An 18870-nucleotide genomic window follows, 5' to 3' on the forward strand; every position below is an offset into this window, starting at 1 on the left:
TAACCTATAACAGCACCCCTTAACCTACCCAGGGGTACTAGCAGTTTATGATGTTAGGTGTTTGTCCAAAGGACCTCTCACTGGTGGCATTTCAGGAACTGTGACAAAGGAAGCATGATAGGGAGGGTCTCTTTCCATAGTTCTAGAATTAGGAACCAGGGCCCCTGGTGAAACGTCAAGGACTCTACTTTCCAAAGAGAAGTCAACCCTCTCCCCAGAGCTATAAGAATCTACAAACTGGTCCTGCCATTCCCAAGCAGCCCAGTCATCCTTATCCCATGTTAAATAAGACATCTTATGGGACACGATGCTCTTGGCCAGAAGTTACACGCGCCTTCCACTGCCCCCACTGCCACTGGGGAGGGAGGGAGGGCATATTCCTCCAAAAAACCAAGGGGTGTATTTCAGAAAAATCATTCTTATAGCTTAGGAGTGCTTACAAGAAGGGGGAAATGAAATCTCACTCCCCAGCTGGTTGGTTACTGCAGCCACCCTGCCCCTGCCCTCCCACCCCAGTGCTGCCTGATGAGGGACATCCTAGAAGAGCCTAACATGTATGTTGAGAGTTAGGATTCTCAGAAAAGAAGGTGAACAAGATGAAGTGCAACTCTATGCCACAAAAGGACATATATCATATAGGCAAAAACCACCACAACTGCCTAAATCAGACCAAGCCAGGAGACTAAGGGGGCCTCATTCCCAGCAGCAGGTGACCTAGGAGCACCGCTGTCAGCTCTCCTGACTCTTCCTGTCCTCATACCAGAGACCCTAGGGACCAGAGCAGGGCGGGGAGAAGCGAGACAGGGGGCTGCACACTCGCTAACACCCAGTTCCTAGATTGTAATTTCTATAAGGATGTATTCGTGCCAAGCATGCGCCTGGCCCAGAGGAGGCATTTACTTGGGTTGAAAAAGGAATGCATGGATAAAGTATGTAATAAAAGTTAGTGCTTACCCCGACCCCACTCCACCCCTTTCTCTGTCACTCACTGCTTTCTTGCTTTAGGAGACTCTTACTCATCTGCCCTTGGAGGGTGTTCCTTCAGCTCAGACTGGCTTGGGCAACAGCAAGGCCGTCCTCAGGAGACCTACCGGTGTGAGCTCTTCAGAAGGAGTTTCTGGGCAGGGCTTAGGCTCTCACGTGCCTAGTCCCACCTCTGGGCTTGCATTCTAGCTCAGTGGGCAGAAGAGCATAAATTGCAGCTGTTCCCAGGCTTGCTGCATTTTTACCGAAGACTTCCGACGGCAACATGAAGTTGGGGGGCTTCCTCTTTCTTGTGATGCTCCTCACCCTCAGCTCGGAGGTACAGGAGCTTCAGGCTGCAGTGAGACCATTGCGACTTCTGGGTAAGTCCGGGCAGAAGGCGGCCCGTTCTCTGCATGAGGGAGCTGAAAAGTGGGCCAGCAGGGACTGCTGTGCTCCGGTGGGGGAGGGGGAGAAAGGTGAGAAGGAAAGATCCTCTAGTCCAGGAGCCACCTTGACTGCAGCACCTCGCTCCCTCTGCATCCACTCTGCCCCCCTTCCTTTCCTTGGGTCTTCCCTTCAACTGGACTCTCCACTCTTCCCTTTTGCTTCCCCATCAGCCACCCGCCATCTTCCCCAGCATCTCTCTCCCCCATGGGTTTCTTGGTCTCTTGTTACAAATAGATAAGATCACAAGAGAACATATTTTCTTAATCATGTTATATGGCAGTCATCTTAATCTCTGCTTTTCCTTTTACCACCAACATTCTCAAAGGAGCAATCTTAATGCTCTGCCCTAACTTCCTCACAACTCATTCCTTTGCCTCCTGAAGATTATTGCCATTCCTGTCCCCATCAGTCTCCAGAAACTTCGCTCCCAGGATCAGCTGATAAATATCTTGACTCTCCTCAGCTACAAGTCTGTAACCTCGGCAACACCTGACATGGTTTGCCACTCCATCAATCCTCAAACTTTCTTGTCTCCTGGATGATCGTCACTGGAGCTCCTACTTCTCCCTAAACATTCTTGGATTCAGCTCTTACTCCTCTCTCTTCTTTGCTGTCCTCCCTCCACATTTAAACCTCTTGCCAAATACCATCCATTCTTTGAAACTGTCTCTTGCGTGTGCTCCTTCCTTTCCACTCCCCATTGCCACATTGGCCCGTCCGGCCCTGACGACCCCGTGCTTGGGCCAGTGTGGTGTGGTTTTCTGACAGCACTTCCTGACCCTCGATTGCTCCTGAGGTTTGCTTGCTCACTGAATCCTGGTCCACTCTATGCCCTCATGCCAGAATAATCTTCTTAAGTGAACTGCAGTCATATCCCTCCCTTGGCCTACCAAGTGAAACCCGAACTCCTCAGGTCCTCAAGGTCTGGGCCCCGTAACTTTACCCTCCAATTACTTTTCCTGCCTGACTTCCAACTGCCCCTTATACTTATCCAGCCTTGCATTTATTTGACAGTCCTCCTGTATTCCTTGTATTTCAGACTAAGGAGTGAGGAGATGAGGCACCCAGGGTGCCATATTTAAGGGAGTGCTCACTCTCAGGGTTGTGCAAGTGCCTCCTTAAACTTTGTGCCCCAGGTGCCTTGCATGCCTCTTCCTACTCCAGGCCCTGTTACATTTCCCCTTGTGAACTTTTGTTAGTAATTCTTTTCTCTTCTGCAAGACTCTACCACCCCCCTCAATTCTGCCTTAAAAAGATTCCTGTACTTCAAGACTCACCTTTTTTGGTTCATCTAATTGGAAGTAATGTCCTCTCTCTTCTGAGCCCCTTTTCCTTTGGATATACCTCTTCTCAGGACACTTGTCACATACTGCCTTGTTTTTCGTACTTTAAACACAAGTCTTATCTCCATTGTTAGACTCTATACTGCTTTAAGGTAATGACTCTTATATCTTTATATTTTCTCAGTAACTTAGCCCTATGCTTTGTACCTAGTAAGAAATCAACAGATTTACTGAATGACCAAACTGCTATGAGTGGAGACAAAGTCTTCAACCTTCTCACCATCAGTCAACAACAGCAAATCGTGTTGACATTCTCTGAGGTCTGCAAGTATATTGTAGACATCGCACTAGGCCCACTCTTAGAGTCTTACATTGCTAGTCATCACAGCATTTTTTTCCTTCTGAGCCTGGACAAGGTGTCCCAGCCCCCTCAACACAGCATCAGATAGTCATCTCTGTGGATCAGAATTGACACTGGAGAATGAACTTCATTTTCCCTGCTAGATCCAAGAGCTCCATTTTACATATGAGGAAAACAAAGGTCCAGAGAAGTCCAGACATGGAATCAGGTAGAGAAACTCGTGATAACAGCTGAGTAGAAGCAAAAGCACAGCACAACAGAAAGCATAGTACACATTCGTCCAGAGCTCTGCCTACATTTAACTAGAAGCTCCTGTGAGGTCTTAACCAGCTTCTTGGACCTACTTCCTTGGTTCTCAAAGACTAACTTTGAGCCTCTGGGAACCTGGGGTCCTCCACTCAGACCAGGAGTGACTCCTTGAGATTTGGTGATGTGTTCTTCATGTCAGGGTCTGTTTCACCATGTGGGACGGCAGAGGGAGCTTGGCCCAGGGGCCAGGCAGGTCTCGGTTGAATTCCACTTCTGCACCTACTAGTGGGCAGTTCACCTCTGTGCACCCCAGCTGCCATGCCTATAAGATGAGACTAGTCAGACTCACCTCGCAGGGTGAGTGCAAGGCACTCTTGATGGCATTTGGTAGATATGAGTCTCCCCTTTTCTGCCCCTTTCCCTGCAAAGTATGGAAGTGAGGACATTTGAGTGGGCTTCTTTGCACTTTGCTTCTGCATACACAATTATGCTCTTCTTTAAAGTAGGCCTTACTTTATTGTGATTATGTGAATTCATTGTTTTTAACTGAAATATATAAGATGTTAATGAGTATTGTTCTGTGAGTAATCATTTACAAATTCCCTTATTCACTGAACTGAAAGACAGAAGTGGAATGGGTTCTTTTAATCAGTCAAGGGCTATCCTCTCTGATACCTGTGCTTAAAGCAGGGTGGTTTTCAGCTGGTCTGTTCTAACATAGGCACCTGCATTGAGCTCTGCAATGATGACTGGGATTGTGATCCAGGAGAGCACTGCGTCAGCAATGGGTGTGGTCACATCTGTGCTGCAGCCTAGGGACAGGTAAAAACATCAGGCCCTTCCCTGCTTCCTCAAACCTTGTCCGAGCTGGCTCTGATGGGACTTTCCAGAAGTGGGTGGGGTAGAAACCTGTTTCTCTGTGGCCTTTCCCTCTTCACACCCTTCCCAAGAAAAAGAAGCATCTATCACAGGATGCTGGCTTCCAAACCTTTAAAATAATTTCATTACCCAGTGAAATCAGACTATTTATTTGAACAAAAAGAACATAAAAATCAGTCACATTACCCCCCATCCCCAAATGATACCTGCTTAATACTTTGGTGCATATTTTAAACACACAGGCAAATACATAATATATATATTGAAACGAGATAATATTGTGTCTATTTTGATTTCTTAATTATTTCACTTAGAAATAGCTAGTGAACAACTTTTAAAAACACCAATCTTCTATACCATCACCTTTAACAGCCTTAATGAAGTCCATCATATATGCTCATATACTTAGTAACCCCCATTGATCACATTTGTTTATTGTTTATTGTATTAATATAGTTATAATGAATACTAAATTCATGCATACACCCTTATTAATTTCCTTGGGATAAATTCTAAGAAATATAATTTATGACCATTTTCAGGCTCTGATGCACACTGCCAGATTGACCTATGAGAACCCTTTTCCTGGAGAAATATTTCAGGGTCCTCACATAATAGTTTCTTTATTTTCAGTAGCCATCAAATGAAAAAAAAATGCATAATGAAAAGCTACCATGATTCAGCCTTGATTATAAATTAAGCTGTATTTATTAATATAATAACTAACACAATAGAATCAACATAAACTTTAAAAGTAACCCATTTGTGTTCAGAAGGTACTATCTGTCCAATCCACCCACAGTCCTTGGGATGCTTTTGGCCTTGCTGGCTCTTTGTAGGTGCTTGTTGATTCCCAGAACTGAGAACTGTCACCTCTCAATTGCATTCTGTGATTCCAGGTCCCCAAAACAGCAGGTCTCATGTATAATTTTTTGGTCCATTTTTCAGATGAAGACTTATCTTGAGGCTCATCCTTCTCTAATAATTTTTCATCGCTTCCTATCTTCAAAGATATGACTGGAACTCCTTGACCGGGAAGACAGATGAAAATGGGGGCCTGTGGGTGGAGATTACAAGAGATGTGGTGGGGAAGGAAAAAGAGTCATTTCTTTTAATAAATCATCATTGTTAGAAGTACCCACACTGTTTGAGTTATTTGGTTAAGGGTGATGATGAGGTGGAGGATGGGGTGGAAGACAGATGACATTTGTCGAGCACTTGGTATGCAACTGTGTTATATTCTCCACAAGCATCATCTAATTTATCCTTACAATCACCTTGTGACTATGCTTATTATCAATACCATTTTATATATAAGGCTGCTGAGGTTTGGAGAGATTAAGTAATTTGCTCAAAATCATATGGCAGGTAAGTGTCAGGGCCTTACCTCTAATCCCATGTCCAACTCCAGGGCCTATGCATTATAGCATAGTAGTTAGGAACTCTGATTCTGAATTTTAGACCCAGGCCTGCACATAACTGTGTGACCTTTAGCGTGTGTCCTAACCCTTCTGTGCTTCAGGTTTCAGATTTGTATAACAATGTATGCTTCATAGAGCTACAAGGACAAAAGCAGTTAGTTCATTATGTTAACTGCAATTGTTATGATTATCAAATAGATGGGCCAAGGGCGCTTAGTGATGATTTTCTAGGACTCTAGAATGGAAGCCTAAGACAATCCTCCTTCCTAGCCTATCATAGTTCATCTGGATCCTGAAAACCAGCCCCTCTCTTCTGGTTTTCCCCATTACAAAACATGGGAGGTAAAAATAGACTTACATTTATTTTCTGTTCTTCATAATCGCAACTGGCCTGGGTTGTGGTCTGATTTTGGTCAATTTACTGCCTGTGTGGCCCTTGACAAACCATTTAAACCCTTTAAATTGTCTTTCTTTAAGCCATTAAACTTTTTTTATCTGTAAAAAGGAGGAAATAACAGTATCTACCTCATTTGGATGCTAAGATTTATAGAACTTTATAGTTTATGAAGTATTTTCACAAAGATCCCATTTGATTTTCACATCAACCAACAGATGGGAAATTGGGGACTCTGAATAAACAGTGAATTTATTCATCCTGCCAGCAAGTATTGGGAGGTGTCTACCATGACTCAGGTGCTGTGCTTGCATTAGGGATACAATAGTGAACCAGACAGACAGATGTGTGCCTTCACAAAGCTCACATTCTAGAGGAAGAAACAGAAAATATAACAATAAAGAAGATAACTACACATTATGGTAAATGTTCTGAAGGAAATAAACAAGGATGCGAATTAGAAGGGGAAAGGGGTAAAGCCTACTTCAGTTAGAATGATCCAGACTCTAATTAGGTGATTAAAATAAAGTCTTGACTGAGTTCCAAAATATGAAAGAGGTGACATTCCAAAGTAAGGCTCCAGATCACCTTACGCAGAATTTATAAAGGGAAATGGCTGTGAACATGCTTAGCATCTTTAAGGCCCCAAGGTCAATGTATGATTAAAAAATGCTGAGAGTGAGGAGGAGTAAGGATGTGTGAGGAGATTTTCTTGGAAGAACTTTTGCCAAGGTATAAGTTCCACAGTTTGGGGGTTATTGTCTAAACACAAGCCAGTGAAGGGGGCCCTCAAGGCCTCCCTGAGAGCTTGATGTATGTTTTCTTCAGTTGGTGATAACCAAAGGATAGGAATGTTCCTTTCCTTGTAGAAACCACACTGCCATCTGCAAGGGTATATTCCGTCAGAACTCAATAGACCGGTATCAGTACACTTTACAATATCTGGGTCATTCAGTTCTGAGTAACAGTATGTGTGGGCCATCCATCTTACAACCTAAGATGAGCCACACTGAACCCAGATCCTTTCCAGTCTATATCACACCACCTCCACTGCGGTGATGACCAGGCCTCACATCCTTCTAGCCCAGTGTGTTGGATATCCGTTGTGCACTGCTTCAAACACTCTTGGCCTTACACTCTTATTTTAATCATCGCTATGGCAACCAGTTTCTGTCAGGCATCTACTAGTTTAGCACAAGGTAACTTGTCAGACTTGCCTTGGACTTGTACCCTAGTACCCTACACCTCTCACTTTTGCCTCAGGGCTTCTTTGTACAAGAAGAAACTCCTGCAGGAACCACCACCCACTGATGCATGCTCAAATGAGAAACATTGGAAAAATGATGCTTGGTGGGGTAATGCTTGACAACAGAATTCAAAGGCTGACAGTTATATGCTTCCATCTCCCATTCCTCAGGAGGGGGTGCTGAGAACATTCCAGAAGGCATCTCAGAAAATCTTAAGGATTGAGCAATCACTCACCCTTTGCAATGGCCAATTCAATAGTACATATGTGTACTGATTCTCCTTTCTTCCCTGTTCATTCTTGACTAAATCACTAATATATCAATCTCACCTAACGCTCTGCTTTGGGAGAAATCAGACTAACATTTCCATGACTAGGTCTCAGCTCCTGATCTTCCCTGAGCAAATGCTTGAATATCACAAATACATACAAATACATAACATGCACATACATCCCAAGAATAAGCAATAATATGACATCTAAATTCAAAAAAAAATTAGTATTTCTCCCCAAAGCCCAAAGTCTTCAGAAAACAAGCTTTTCTAAAGCATGCCCCCAATTGTTATTGCTAAACACAAGTGTTTTAGTCTCAGGATAAAACATGTACCTTCAGGTGACTTCAAGGTTTTCCCTAAGAATCACTGATAAGAATCTGCTTTATATTTGCATAATTCAAAAGCCCAAGAGATGACCAAATGTAAATTTCACGCCTTCACCTCTTGGGTGACTAAGAACGGTTTACGGCTTTTAAAATGGCTATTTTCTTTTCCAGCTTCTTGCTTTTAAGGCTACAGGAAATCTTGGGGTGTCCAATCTCAACCAGGTCACCCTTAGGCAGGTTATATTTTACATGGCTCAGTTTGAACTTCCAAATTACTTTTCTTGTGTAATGAAGTGCAAGATTCACAGGAGGATGCACAGCCAGCTGCAAAGAACACTGGGAATTATACCCTCTATTTACAGGGTGGTTTTGTGCCTGGGTAAGAATCAAGGGCTCTCACACGATGTAAGAAGAGTCCAAAGATGTTCTAGAACTAGCAGTCTCTGCCACTGCCACCACAAACAGCCCCTCTCCAAATCCAGCCCGCCTGAAACGCTAGTACTAAAGAGCCATGTCAGCCTTGTCCAGGAACACACTTTCTAGGAGGACAAATAAAGTCCCACTTTTCAGTCAAGACTCAAAGACAAATGTAAAGTAAAAAACCCTCCAAGCTAATTTCTGACAAATATTCGCAAAGCAGGCAGAGGAGGGTCCACGCAGAGGAGAGTCCAGGGTCTCACTCGGCTTCTGGTCTAAGGAAGTATTTCCGGAACCGGCGCGCGGAGCCGGGAACACCCCGGAAGTTATTTCCCTGTTGTCCTACGTAGGCAAGATGGCGGCGGTACAAGTCGGCGGCTCGCCCAAAAACGAGCCGGCGCGGGAGGTGCCACCGGACCAGAGCAGTGCCTTTCGCTGCTTGTCGGCCCGGCTCTGCGCCCTGCGCCCGGATAACAGCAGCTCCGCCCGGACCGAGATCCACCTGCTCTTCGACCAGCTCATCTCTGAGAACTACAGTGAGGGCGGCGGCGTGGCTCCGGAGGTAGGCGGCGTGCCGGGTGGGGAGGACTCGGGCCGCGCCTCCTGGCCCCGGCCCCGCCCTCAGGGGCCCTAGCGCGTAGCTCCCGCCGGCCGCGCCCGGCTTTTCCCAGCCCGGCTTCGCGTTACTTAGTTCTAGGCTCGCTGGCTCCCTCCGACCGTGACAGGCTCTGCCCTCCTCTATCTGGAAGATCCTGCAGTGCTTGGCAAACTCGCATCTTTAAAACCCCATTGATGACTTCTGCTCTGATAACACCGCAGGTGTCATCTCTGGTCCCACCTTCCCGTCCCCCAGCTCCACTCCCTGCATACAAAGCACTTTGTATATAAAATTCACTTCTACCATTTATTGAATACATAGCACTCAGACCATCATGTACCGTAATTCACGGTGTACGGTTCTAGGAATCTTACAACGTGGGTATTTTTAGATCTACTTTACTGATAAAAATACTGCGGCACGTAAAGATCCAATGTCCTGTTGCTGGCAAAAGGCAGAGGTAGAATTGGAGCCTAAGGCTGTCACATGCTCCCTGCCATTTTCTGTTCTTTCGTGCTAGCACTCCCCTCTCTACCTCCTGTTTAGAAGTACTCCGACACTGAGTAATAATAATAGTCACATCAGGCCTTGGATACTACTTACTGAACTCCCAGAACTCTTGACCCAGTCATACCCCTGCCTCTGGTGCTCACAGGCACCTCAAACTGGACAGTTCCTAAAAATGAAGTTACCTTATCTCTGTAGACACACTATATCCACAACCCATCCCATCCCCCAACTCACAGAAACATGCCCAGTCTGCCAAGTCACCCTGGCACAAACACTGGTGTTTTCCCTTTTTCTCCCAGATCTATCCAATTCGGATTCTTCAGATTCCATCTCATAAATATTTCTCATTCCCTTTTCTGTGTTCCCACTGCCAATGCCTTAGGCCCTCAGGCAAGATGACTTTCCTGAACTCTTCCACTGGTCTCCTCAAACTTCTCTTCTGCCTCCTGTCTAGCTCTTCTCCAAACCATTTTTTGTCCTGCTACTAGAGTGATCTTTTCTTTTGTGAGAATAAAACCTGATTAGAAAGGCAAAACTCTGATTTGGGAAGATCTTTAATACATATTGGTAGATGATCAGAGCAAGTTACAGAACGGTTCATTGCAGTACGACACCAATATAGGGGTGAGGAGTGCGTTTAACAGAGTATGTACATTTATAGATGTAAAGAGTTCACAACAAAGAATGGAAAAGTTTACAACAAAATAGTAGTGTGTGTCACTAGGGAGTGCAGTGGAATTAAGGGTTTACTCGGGAACTTTTGCTTTATTGGTACAATTTGATATTTTTCCATCAAAAATATGTGCCTTTCGAGTCTCCTGTCACTTCTCCTTTTGTGCTCTGTGTACAGTCATTTAAAACCTGCTGTTCCTCAAGCATCTACTAGTGTTTCACTCCTACTGGTATTCCAGGTCTTTGCACACTTTATTCCCATTGCTTGCTGTGTCTTTCATTGCTTTGTCTGTCTGGCAGATTTTTCATCATCCTTCATATCATTCCAAATTATGCTTAAAAATCACCTTCGTGAGGGGCGCCTGGGTGGCTCAGTTGGTTGCGTGACTGCCTTTGGGTCAGGTCATGATCCTGGAGTTCCGGGATCGAGTCCCGCATCCTGCTCCCTGCTCAGCGGGGCGCCTGCTTCTCCCTCTGACCCTCTCCCCTCTCATGCTCTCTCTCTCTCTCTCTCTCTCATTCTCTCTCTCTCAAATAAATAGATAAAATCTAAAAAAAAAAAAATCATCTTCATGGGGCTCCTGAGTGGCACAGTGGGCTAAATGTCCGACTCTTGGTTTCAGCTTAGGTCATGATCTCAGGGTCCTGGGATCGAGCCCCACATCAGGCTCCACACTCAGCACAGAGTCTGCTTGGGATTCTCACTCCCTCTCTCTCTGCACCCCCCCCCCCTTGTGCTTTCTCTATCTGTAAAATAAATAAATCTTAAAAAAAAAAAAAATCACCTCCGTAAGACCTCCCTAATTACCATTTCCCCATGGAGTTTGCAGTTAATTCTTTCAACATTTAATTCACTTTAATTATTTGTGAGTATTCCTGTCTTCCTCACTATGAGCTCTTTTTAAAGTTCAGGAATATGTTTGTTCACCTTTGGAGCCCAAAGATCTAGCACACTATCTAGCACATAGTAAGTGCTCCAAACCTTTTAATTCAATAAACATCAGTGGATGAATGAATAGTGTGATTTGCAAATAGGTTGCCCTCTTTTTTTTGAAGAATTACCTAATTTTACAATAAATTTATACAGGTGTCATTTCTGATTTTCCCAGTGGCATTGAAAATATGGTTTGCTTACTTTCTTTTTCTTTTTTAAGATAGGAATAAATGAGTTCTATTTTTTTAAATTTTTATTTCCTATATAGTTAACATATAGTGTTATATTAACTTCAGGTGTACAATATAATGATTTAACAATTCCATACATCACCCGGTGCTCTTCACAAGTGCCCTCCTTAATCCCCATCATATGTTAAAAAAAAAAAAAAAAAGGAAGAAGATAGCAGGAGGGGAAGAATGAAGGGGGGGAAATCGGAGGGGGAGACGAACCATGAGAGACTATGGACTCTGAAAAACAAACTGAGGGTTCTAGAGGGGAGGGGGGTGGGGGGATGGGTTAACCTGGTGATGGGTATTAAGGAGGGCACGTTCTGCATGGAGCATGGGTGTTATGCACAAACAATGAATCATGGAACACTACATCAAAAACTAATGATGTGATGTATGGTGATTAACATAACATAATAATAAAAAAAAAATCCCCATCACCTATTTCACCCATCTCCCCACCTGCCTCCCCTCTGGTAACCATCAGTTTGTTCCCTATAGTTAAGAGTCTGGTTCTTGATTTGTCTCTCTCTCTCTCTCTCTCTTTTTTTTCCCCTTTGCTTGTTTTTTTGTTTCTTCAGTTCCACAGATGAGTGAAATCATACGGTGTTTGCCTTTCTCTGACTGACTTATTTCACTTAGCATAATACTTTCTAGCTCCATCCATGTCGTTGCAAATGGCAAGATTTCATTCTTCTTTATGGCTGGGTAATAATCCATTGTATATATAAACCACATGTTTACCCATTTATCCATGGATGGACACTTGGGCTGCTTCCATATCTTGGCTATTGTAAATAATGCTGCTATAAATATAGGGGTGTGTGTATCCTTTTGAATTAGTGTTTTTGTATCCTTTGGGTAAATACCTAGTAGTACAATTCCTGGATCACAGGGTAGTTCTATTTTTAACTTTTTGAGGAACCTCTGTTTTGTTTTCCACAGTGTCTGCACAGTTTGCATTCCCACCAACAGTGTACGAGGGTTCGTTTTTCTCCACATCCTTGCCAACACCTGTTGTTTCTTGTGTTTTTGATTTTAGCCATTCTGACGGGTGTGCAGTGATATCTCATTGTAGTTTTGATTTGCATTTCCCTGATGATGAGTGATGTTCAGCATCTTTTCATGTGTCTGTTTGCTTACTTTTTGCTATCTTTAACTACAGTGTGTGCTTTTACATTCTGGAAGCCTTTCTTTGGTTATTTAATTGCACTGTCTACATATGTAGAGACTCTGGAGTCTTTAGCCTGACAAAAACCATATTGAGTCTTTTACTTTTTAGTACACCCCATTTCTGTGGTATCATTTAATTTTTTTTCCTAGTTTCTGCCTCAGATTTCATCTTTCCTCATTTTGAGTGTGAACATTCACTTTCATTTTTCTGTTTGGCTGTATTTGGTGGGCCGGCGGGGGTGGTTCTTCACTTGACTAATAGGTATATTGCCTTTTCATTGTCTTTTTTTTTTTTTTTTGTAGGATGTCTGTACTCTTCTTGTCCAAGCTTGCCGACTGGTGCCTCTTAATCAGAATCATCTTGTCAGCAAAGTGTCTCAACTTATCCACCATTTACTTAACAGATTACAGGTAATCATGTGTATAACCTTAGAATTCATCATAAACTAAACCTTTGAAATGCTATGTCTGTGTTAGGTGTGATAGGCTGATCTTTTGAGAAACTGCAAAAAGCAGTTCCTTACTAAGAATGATATTAAATGTAATTCTGACGAAAAAATTATGCTGCACAATTCTAGAAGTTTGTCCATTAGAGGTGTCCCTTTCTCTTTGGTTCAAGAAACCAGTATTGTTGAGGCCCCCAGGTCTTAGGATTTTTCATGGAAGATGTATTTGACCAAGATATATCTAAGAATAAATTGAAACAATCCCCTGCTCCTTTCCTACCAGTATTTTTTCCCCTTTCCCAAAGCTACCATTTTTGTGGTCTACTTTGTTCGTCATAAAACATAAGAAGTAGCAAGAGGACATTAGATGAAAAGACCCCTGTTATTTATATCAAGATCTGTACTATAGCCCCCTCTCTCCAGAACCTTTATAACTTCCTCAATAAATCTCATATCTTTTTAGGAACAGTTCAGAAGTTGCGGCTATTACTTACCATAAGATACCACATGAGTACGTGAATGTGGTTAGCACAAACCTTACAATTAGCATTATGCAATCTAAGATTCTTTTGGCTGCAAGAAACAGAAAAGCCAACCTAGAATAGCTAAAAAAAATTTTTTTTAAATTATCTCATGTCACAACCCCCAAGGGAGGCACTCTAAGGGGCACTTAATAATAAGAAACTTACTGGCATTTTTTTCATTTGCCACCAGTGTATGGGTTTTGGGCATCTCTCATAGTCAAGATGACATCTTGGCATCCTGTGTGAAATAAATAAATAACATCCTGCAGAAGCAAAAGAACAGTTTATTTATTTATTTATTTTTTTGAAATAAAAAGAACAGTTTATTTTGTGTCCCTTTGATTTAAGAATGAGGCAGCTTGTCCCCTACACTCTCCATCAGACCTCCCCTGATAGCTGGCTGGGGAGACCTAGGTCATACGAGAAACCCCTCTACACCCATTGATCAGGGGAATGGTACTACCGTGAGTGGCTTAAACCAGGGGTCAGCCTTGACTGCACATTAGAATCACCTGGAGGGCTTAAGCTCCCTAGATGATTACAATGTAGCTCAACTCTTATATCAAAGTTTCTTAATCTCAGCACTATTGATATTTTGGATTGGATGATTCTTAGTTGAGGGGCACTGTCCTGTGCATTGTAGGATTTTAGCAGCATCCCTGGTTTCTCCCTTAGAAGCCAGTAGCATCCCCCCAATTGTGAATGTCTACAGATACTGCCAAATGGGCAAAAAAATCTTATTTCCTGGGAAATAAGATTGCCCCTGGTGGAGAACCACTGTCTTAGCTAATTGGGATTTACCCTCAGGTCTCATGTACAAGAGATGAGCACCCAAATAAAATCGGTACTCTGCCAACAGGAGATAGGAGATGAATGCTGATGGGTAAGCAGTGTCTGCTACGTGTGTCTTCCTAAATGAAATGAGGCTATTTTCAAGTTTAGAATTTTTCACACTGATATGGTGTCTTCTAAATGTTTACTGTTCTCAGGTATATTACGTTTGTAACATGGGCATTTGGAAAAATTCTTGATCACATATGGTACCTACAGCCCTTAGCCAACTTTCTAGCTTTTGATGACAGGTTATCTCAATAATTCATGAATTGATACTTCGATTAGCCTACTTTGTCTCAACAAGATTATAAACTCCTTGAGGACAAGAATATGCCCTCTCTTCCTGTCTTATTCCCTACATCAGGGTGAGACATAATAGCTATTTAGCAGACATATATGTTCACAATGTATTTGTTGAGCATTTATTATGTAGAAGGCAATTTCAGTGGATTGAGTCTTACCCATATATGTGGATTTACAGCTGCCAGTGTCTGGTTAGCTCAAGGAAAATTTACAAGGACTTTACCAGGTTCTACTTTGTGTGGAGGGAGTAAGGGGGAGGAAATGAGCAAGGCCATGGGGCAAGGAGAAGGCCTTATCTTGACCAGACTTTCAAGGCCTTTAGAGCTGATCTTTTTGATCCCAAAAAGATGGGCTCATGTGCTCTCCTTTTCATAGCCTGATTCAGGTGAGCATACATGTCCAAAAGGATAAAAATATTTTTTTACAAGTTAGATCATGCATATTTTTTCCTCTCTTGATAGGTGATTGTGGATGAACAAAACTTGGATTTCCTGTTGGCGTATGCTATTTCTGCTATTCAGCAGTGTAGTTCCTGGACACACATGGAAATTCTTCAAGCCCTGGCAGCTCTGGTTTACTGCAATGGCTCAAAGTGTCAAAAGGTAGTTTAAACTGTGTTCTGTCTTTCCTTCAAAAGGTTAGGAACACAGGCTCTGAACCAACAGGCCTGTGCTGAGGTTTCTATCCTGTCATTCATGATATGTGTGACCTTGAGCAACCCTTTCTCAACCACTCTGAGCCTCATTTCTTCATGTATACAGTAGTTCGTCTGAGGATGAAGTGAGACAGTCCTTCTAAAGTGCTTAGCACTCAGTAAATACCATTACCATTTTTTATTATTATTGCTCTTTGCTATGTACCCACAACTAAAGAGCTTCAGCAACTACCTGGGCTGGGAGCAGTGCACCCCACTGGTGTTTTGGGGCACATCTTTGCATGCCCATCTGGAAGATTTACCTAGCAGCTAGTCGTCTGGTACTTAACTGCCCTTCAGTTTAAAAACTGACATCTGTCTAAGGAGTAATATTTTCCTAGAAGCTTTCTTTGACCAACATTAGCTGTTATTTTGTTTTAGTACCTCCCAGGCTTGCTAGGCAAGAGCGGGATTTTGATGAAGTTGAGTGACTTGGCTCAGCCCGACCCTGAAGTTCGGAGAGCTGCAGTACACTGTATGGCAAATTTATGTCTCAGGTATGTGGAGCCAGTAACATCTCCCAGCCACGGTAAGATAGGGCCTCTCGTGGGCCCTTTGTAGGTGGTTCAGTCTGTCTGAAGCCAGAGCCAACTTAGAAAAAGAACCTACTGTGTGGTTCCCATGTGCCTCACTAATAAGATCATCTTATATTGTTTAATTTTAATATTGCTTATAGAAAAGATAAAGGAAAAACTAGACTAGGACCTTATCCCTAAAATAGGGTAAAAGGAGTCCATGTGCAATATGTCAAGGTTTTGTTTTCTGTTGATATAAATTTTAACCATACTAAGTCTTTTAGAATATAGTCATATGAATTTAAGCTTTGTTGAGGCATCTTTCAAGGCCAATTTCTTCTAAGAAATTGGAACCAATCCCAGCCACCCAGTTGTATCTGCCTGCAATGAAAAATGAGGAGCACAGACTTGAGCTGCTGTGTGGTATCTGGTCTCTGTATTGTCCAATGGGTCCAACGTCCAATGGGTAGGAGGGCTGGCTCAGCTGTGTGACTCTAGCTTGACAGGCCCTGTCTGCATTCTTTCCCCTCTAAACACTGAAAAGCAGAACTAAAAAGGATTTCTTCCTCTATACTTCTTCCACCACAAACTTCTGTAACTTTTCCCTATGGAAACCACTCTTCCTCTTTCCTATTCATTCCATGCTTGTGCTGTCCCGCAGCCATAGTTAATTACCCAGAGTGCACAGTCTTCCTTAATACAGTTTCATCCAAGGGTGTATTCCCACTCCGTTGGTCTGTATTACTGCTGTTTTTAATTCTTACTCTTGCGAGCCTCATTTCAGAGAAGACTGAGTTTGCGTTGCTTTCTCTGTGTGTGTTTTAGTGTGCCAGGGCAGCCATACTTGGAGGAGCCCTACCCAGAGATCTGCTTCTGGGCTTTCCTGACCGCTTTACAGTCTCCGAAATCATCTGATATGGATGATATCACGTTTTGCATGGTAGGTGGGGCTACCACTGATCTTACGCCTGTTACAGGTGTGTCTAGAAGCAGCAGAACAGAGGCTGTTACTGAAGAGTATAATGTGGTTGCTGCATTTGTTTTGTCTGGAGATAATAGGCATACGTGGAATGTTTATAACTTACAAAGATGGACATCATATCTTTCAGGTTTAAATTACAAGACAGTTTCTATTTATTTTGTTTTGCAATTTTAAAGCTTTTTAAAGAAAAGTATTTTTTTCCCTCCTGACTATGAAAGCAATACAATTTCAAACTAGTAACTGTCATTTTATTTTATTTAATTTATTTTTTTTTTAGAGAGGGAGAGTGCAAGCAGGGGGAGGGGGGCAGAGGGAGAGAGAATCCCAAGCAGGCTTCACACACCCAATATGGAGCCCGATACGGGGCTTGATCTCACAACCCCAAGATCATGACCTGAGTCAAAATTAAGAGTCAACTGACTGAGCCACCGAGGAGCCCCTAGTAACTATCTTTTAGATGGAAGGGAAAGGAGTAGATTTCAATAGTATCTGCAATATTATTTCTTTTTTAAAAATCTGATAGAAATATGACAGTTTGTTAACATATTTTAAATTCAGAGTGACACATATCAGAAATTACAGATCTGTGATGGCGAAGGTTCCTCATAGTTCCCTGCTCAGATATAACCACCTGGAACAGTTTGTTCTACAAGCCCCCAAATATTTTTTCTGTGTGTAGATGAGCATAGTTTATAATTTTCAAGTGGGGTCATATTAAATATGCTGTTTTACAATTTTATCTCCTTTTTAAAGTGAATATTTCTTGGGCATCTTTTCAGTACCTATTGATGTACCTCATGCTTTCTGACTGCTGTCACTGGGAGACCTTGGGCAAGTTGCTGAACTTCTTGAGCCTCCCTGTTCCTTCTCTCTGAAATGGGACAAATGATGCAATTACCTTGTAGGGGTCCTGCAAGCAGTATATGAAATACAGCATTTAGAGTGCTTGGCAGATGCTTGCTGCTATTATGGTTGAGTTTCCCATGTAGCAGAGGGTCAGCTTCTTATACAATCATTGTCATAGCAGGTGGAAATGGAAGTTTTTTTCAGTGTTTCCACTCTTTCAGAAAAAGGCTGTGGTCCACATCTTCTCCTTGGGGGGGGGCGTATTTCTTTAGGATGGTATTTCTTAATGAGAATGCTGGGTCAGAAGATCAATCTGGAGCAGACTTGCCCTCTAGAAACCTGCTCCCACACACATGCCTTTGCCTTTAAGAACTAGTGAGGTTGCTGCATCAGAGAGCTTCCCCACTTCCGGTCTCCGCTGCCACTTTTCCATCCCTATCACCTTCTTCCCACTACAGACCTCTTCTTTTTTTTTTTTCTTGCTCACCGTTTGTACATACTAGCTTATAAACATGTACGGTAAGACCACTCTTCCGTGAGGGCACTCTATTCTTCTAAAAAATAATTAGCAGTAGTTCATCAGATCTCTCTCCTCTGGGTCTTCTTTTGTTTTGTTTTTTTTCCCCTCCTTTTGAATGGTTTTTTCCATCATGTAGAGACTTTTTCTCCTCCAACCTCAGTGGTGCTAGAAAGTTGATCCCTGGATAACCACATTTCCTTTACCTTTAAGCTTGTCCTCTTCTTTCCACTAGTTGTTACAAAATGCATTAAAAGGTATACAGTCTCTTCTAAATGGGGGTAAGATGAAACTGACACAGACGGAGGAACTTGGAGCTCTTCTGGCTGTGCTAAAGGTAAGGCATTGCCCGTTTAAACCCAAGTCCTCATTATGGCGAGTGTCTTTCCTACTTAAACCCAGGCATAAGACCACTTTACATCATCACTCCAAGGCTTTCTTTAGGGTATTATATTTTAGGAGAGATCATTCAGATGTTCATATACAAGCATACTTAAAATTAAGAACTGAAAACAGTAAACCTTGTTTTAAGTAAATATATCAAAATTCTAAAACTTTACTTATGCATCTTAACTTAGGAAAGGAATAGGTTATGATCTGTAGATAATTTAATTTTAGATCGTCTCAAACCTGTTTATACTTGAAAGAAGAACCAGGGCTTCCCTTTGGCTCTTGGCCCATGCAGTAGGTGGGCCAGTCAAGATGGCATCAGTAGGCTGCATCCTTTGGCTTCTGAGCCTGCTGGTCAGTGGGAAGGTCAGATCAGCCTCTCTGGGGACCCACCTTTTCGTTCAGCCAGGAGGTGGCCTCCGGTCAAAGCCATGTATG

At 42.7% G+C, this 18870-nt stretch overlaps 1 protein-coding gene and 2 long non-coding RNA genes across 7 annotated transcripts in view; 2 read left to right on the plus strand and 1 right to left on the minus strand.

Annotated features, from left to right (window-relative positions):
* The first annotated feature begins 1167 nt into the window (after positions 1–1167).
* On the plus strand, positions 1168–5322 carry LOC118528687 (uncharacterized). Its single transcript, XR_004913784.2, has 3 exons — positions 1168–1346; positions 4028–4128; positions 5134–5322. It is a non-coding gene; the product is annotated as an uncharacterized LOC118528687 (long non-coding RNA).
* On the minus strand, positions 4319–8624 carry LOC118528686 (uncharacterized). 2 transcript variants are annotated; one of them, XR_004913783.2, is made up of 3 exons: positions 7854–8624; positions 5965–6101; positions 4319–5242 (listed from the first exon to the last, which is right to left on the minus strand). It is a non-coding gene; the product is annotated as an uncharacterized LOC118528686 (long non-coding RNA). The 2 variants fall into 2 exon arrangements; XR_013444455.1 differs by lacking the exon at positions 5965–6101 and having other exon boundaries at positions 4319–5743.
* The window catches only part of HEATR6 (HEAT repeat containing 6), a 33116-nt gene continuing 22857 nt past the window's right edge, over positions 8612–18870 (plus strand). For 2 of the 4 annotated variants that reach the window (XM_036081195.2, XM_036081196.2), the window contains exons 1-6: positions 8612–8826; positions 12685–12792; positions 14950–15090; positions 15564–15679; positions 16523–16637; positions 18278–18379. In XM_036081195.2, coding sequence (XP_035937088.2) covers positions 8620–8826; positions 12685–12792; positions 14950–15090; positions 15564–15679; positions 16523–16637; positions 18278–18379 — 789 coding nt within the window. In that variant the 5' untranslated portion in view covers positions 8612–8619. The remainder of the gene's footprint in view (positions 8827–12684; positions 12793–14949; positions 15091–15563; positions 15680–16522; positions 16638–18277; positions 18380–18870) is intronic. The other 2 variants (XM_078063814.1, XM_078063823.1) reach the window with 1 other exon arrangement.

This window comes from Halichoerus grypus, chromosome 2 (genome assembly GCF_964656455.1).
Source record: "Halichoerus grypus chromosome 2, mHalGry1.hap1.1, whole genome shotgun sequence".
In the NCBI taxonomy this organism is placed as follows: domain Eukaryota; kingdom Metazoa; phylum Chordata; class Mammalia; order Carnivora; family Phocidae; genus Halichoerus; species Halichoerus grypus.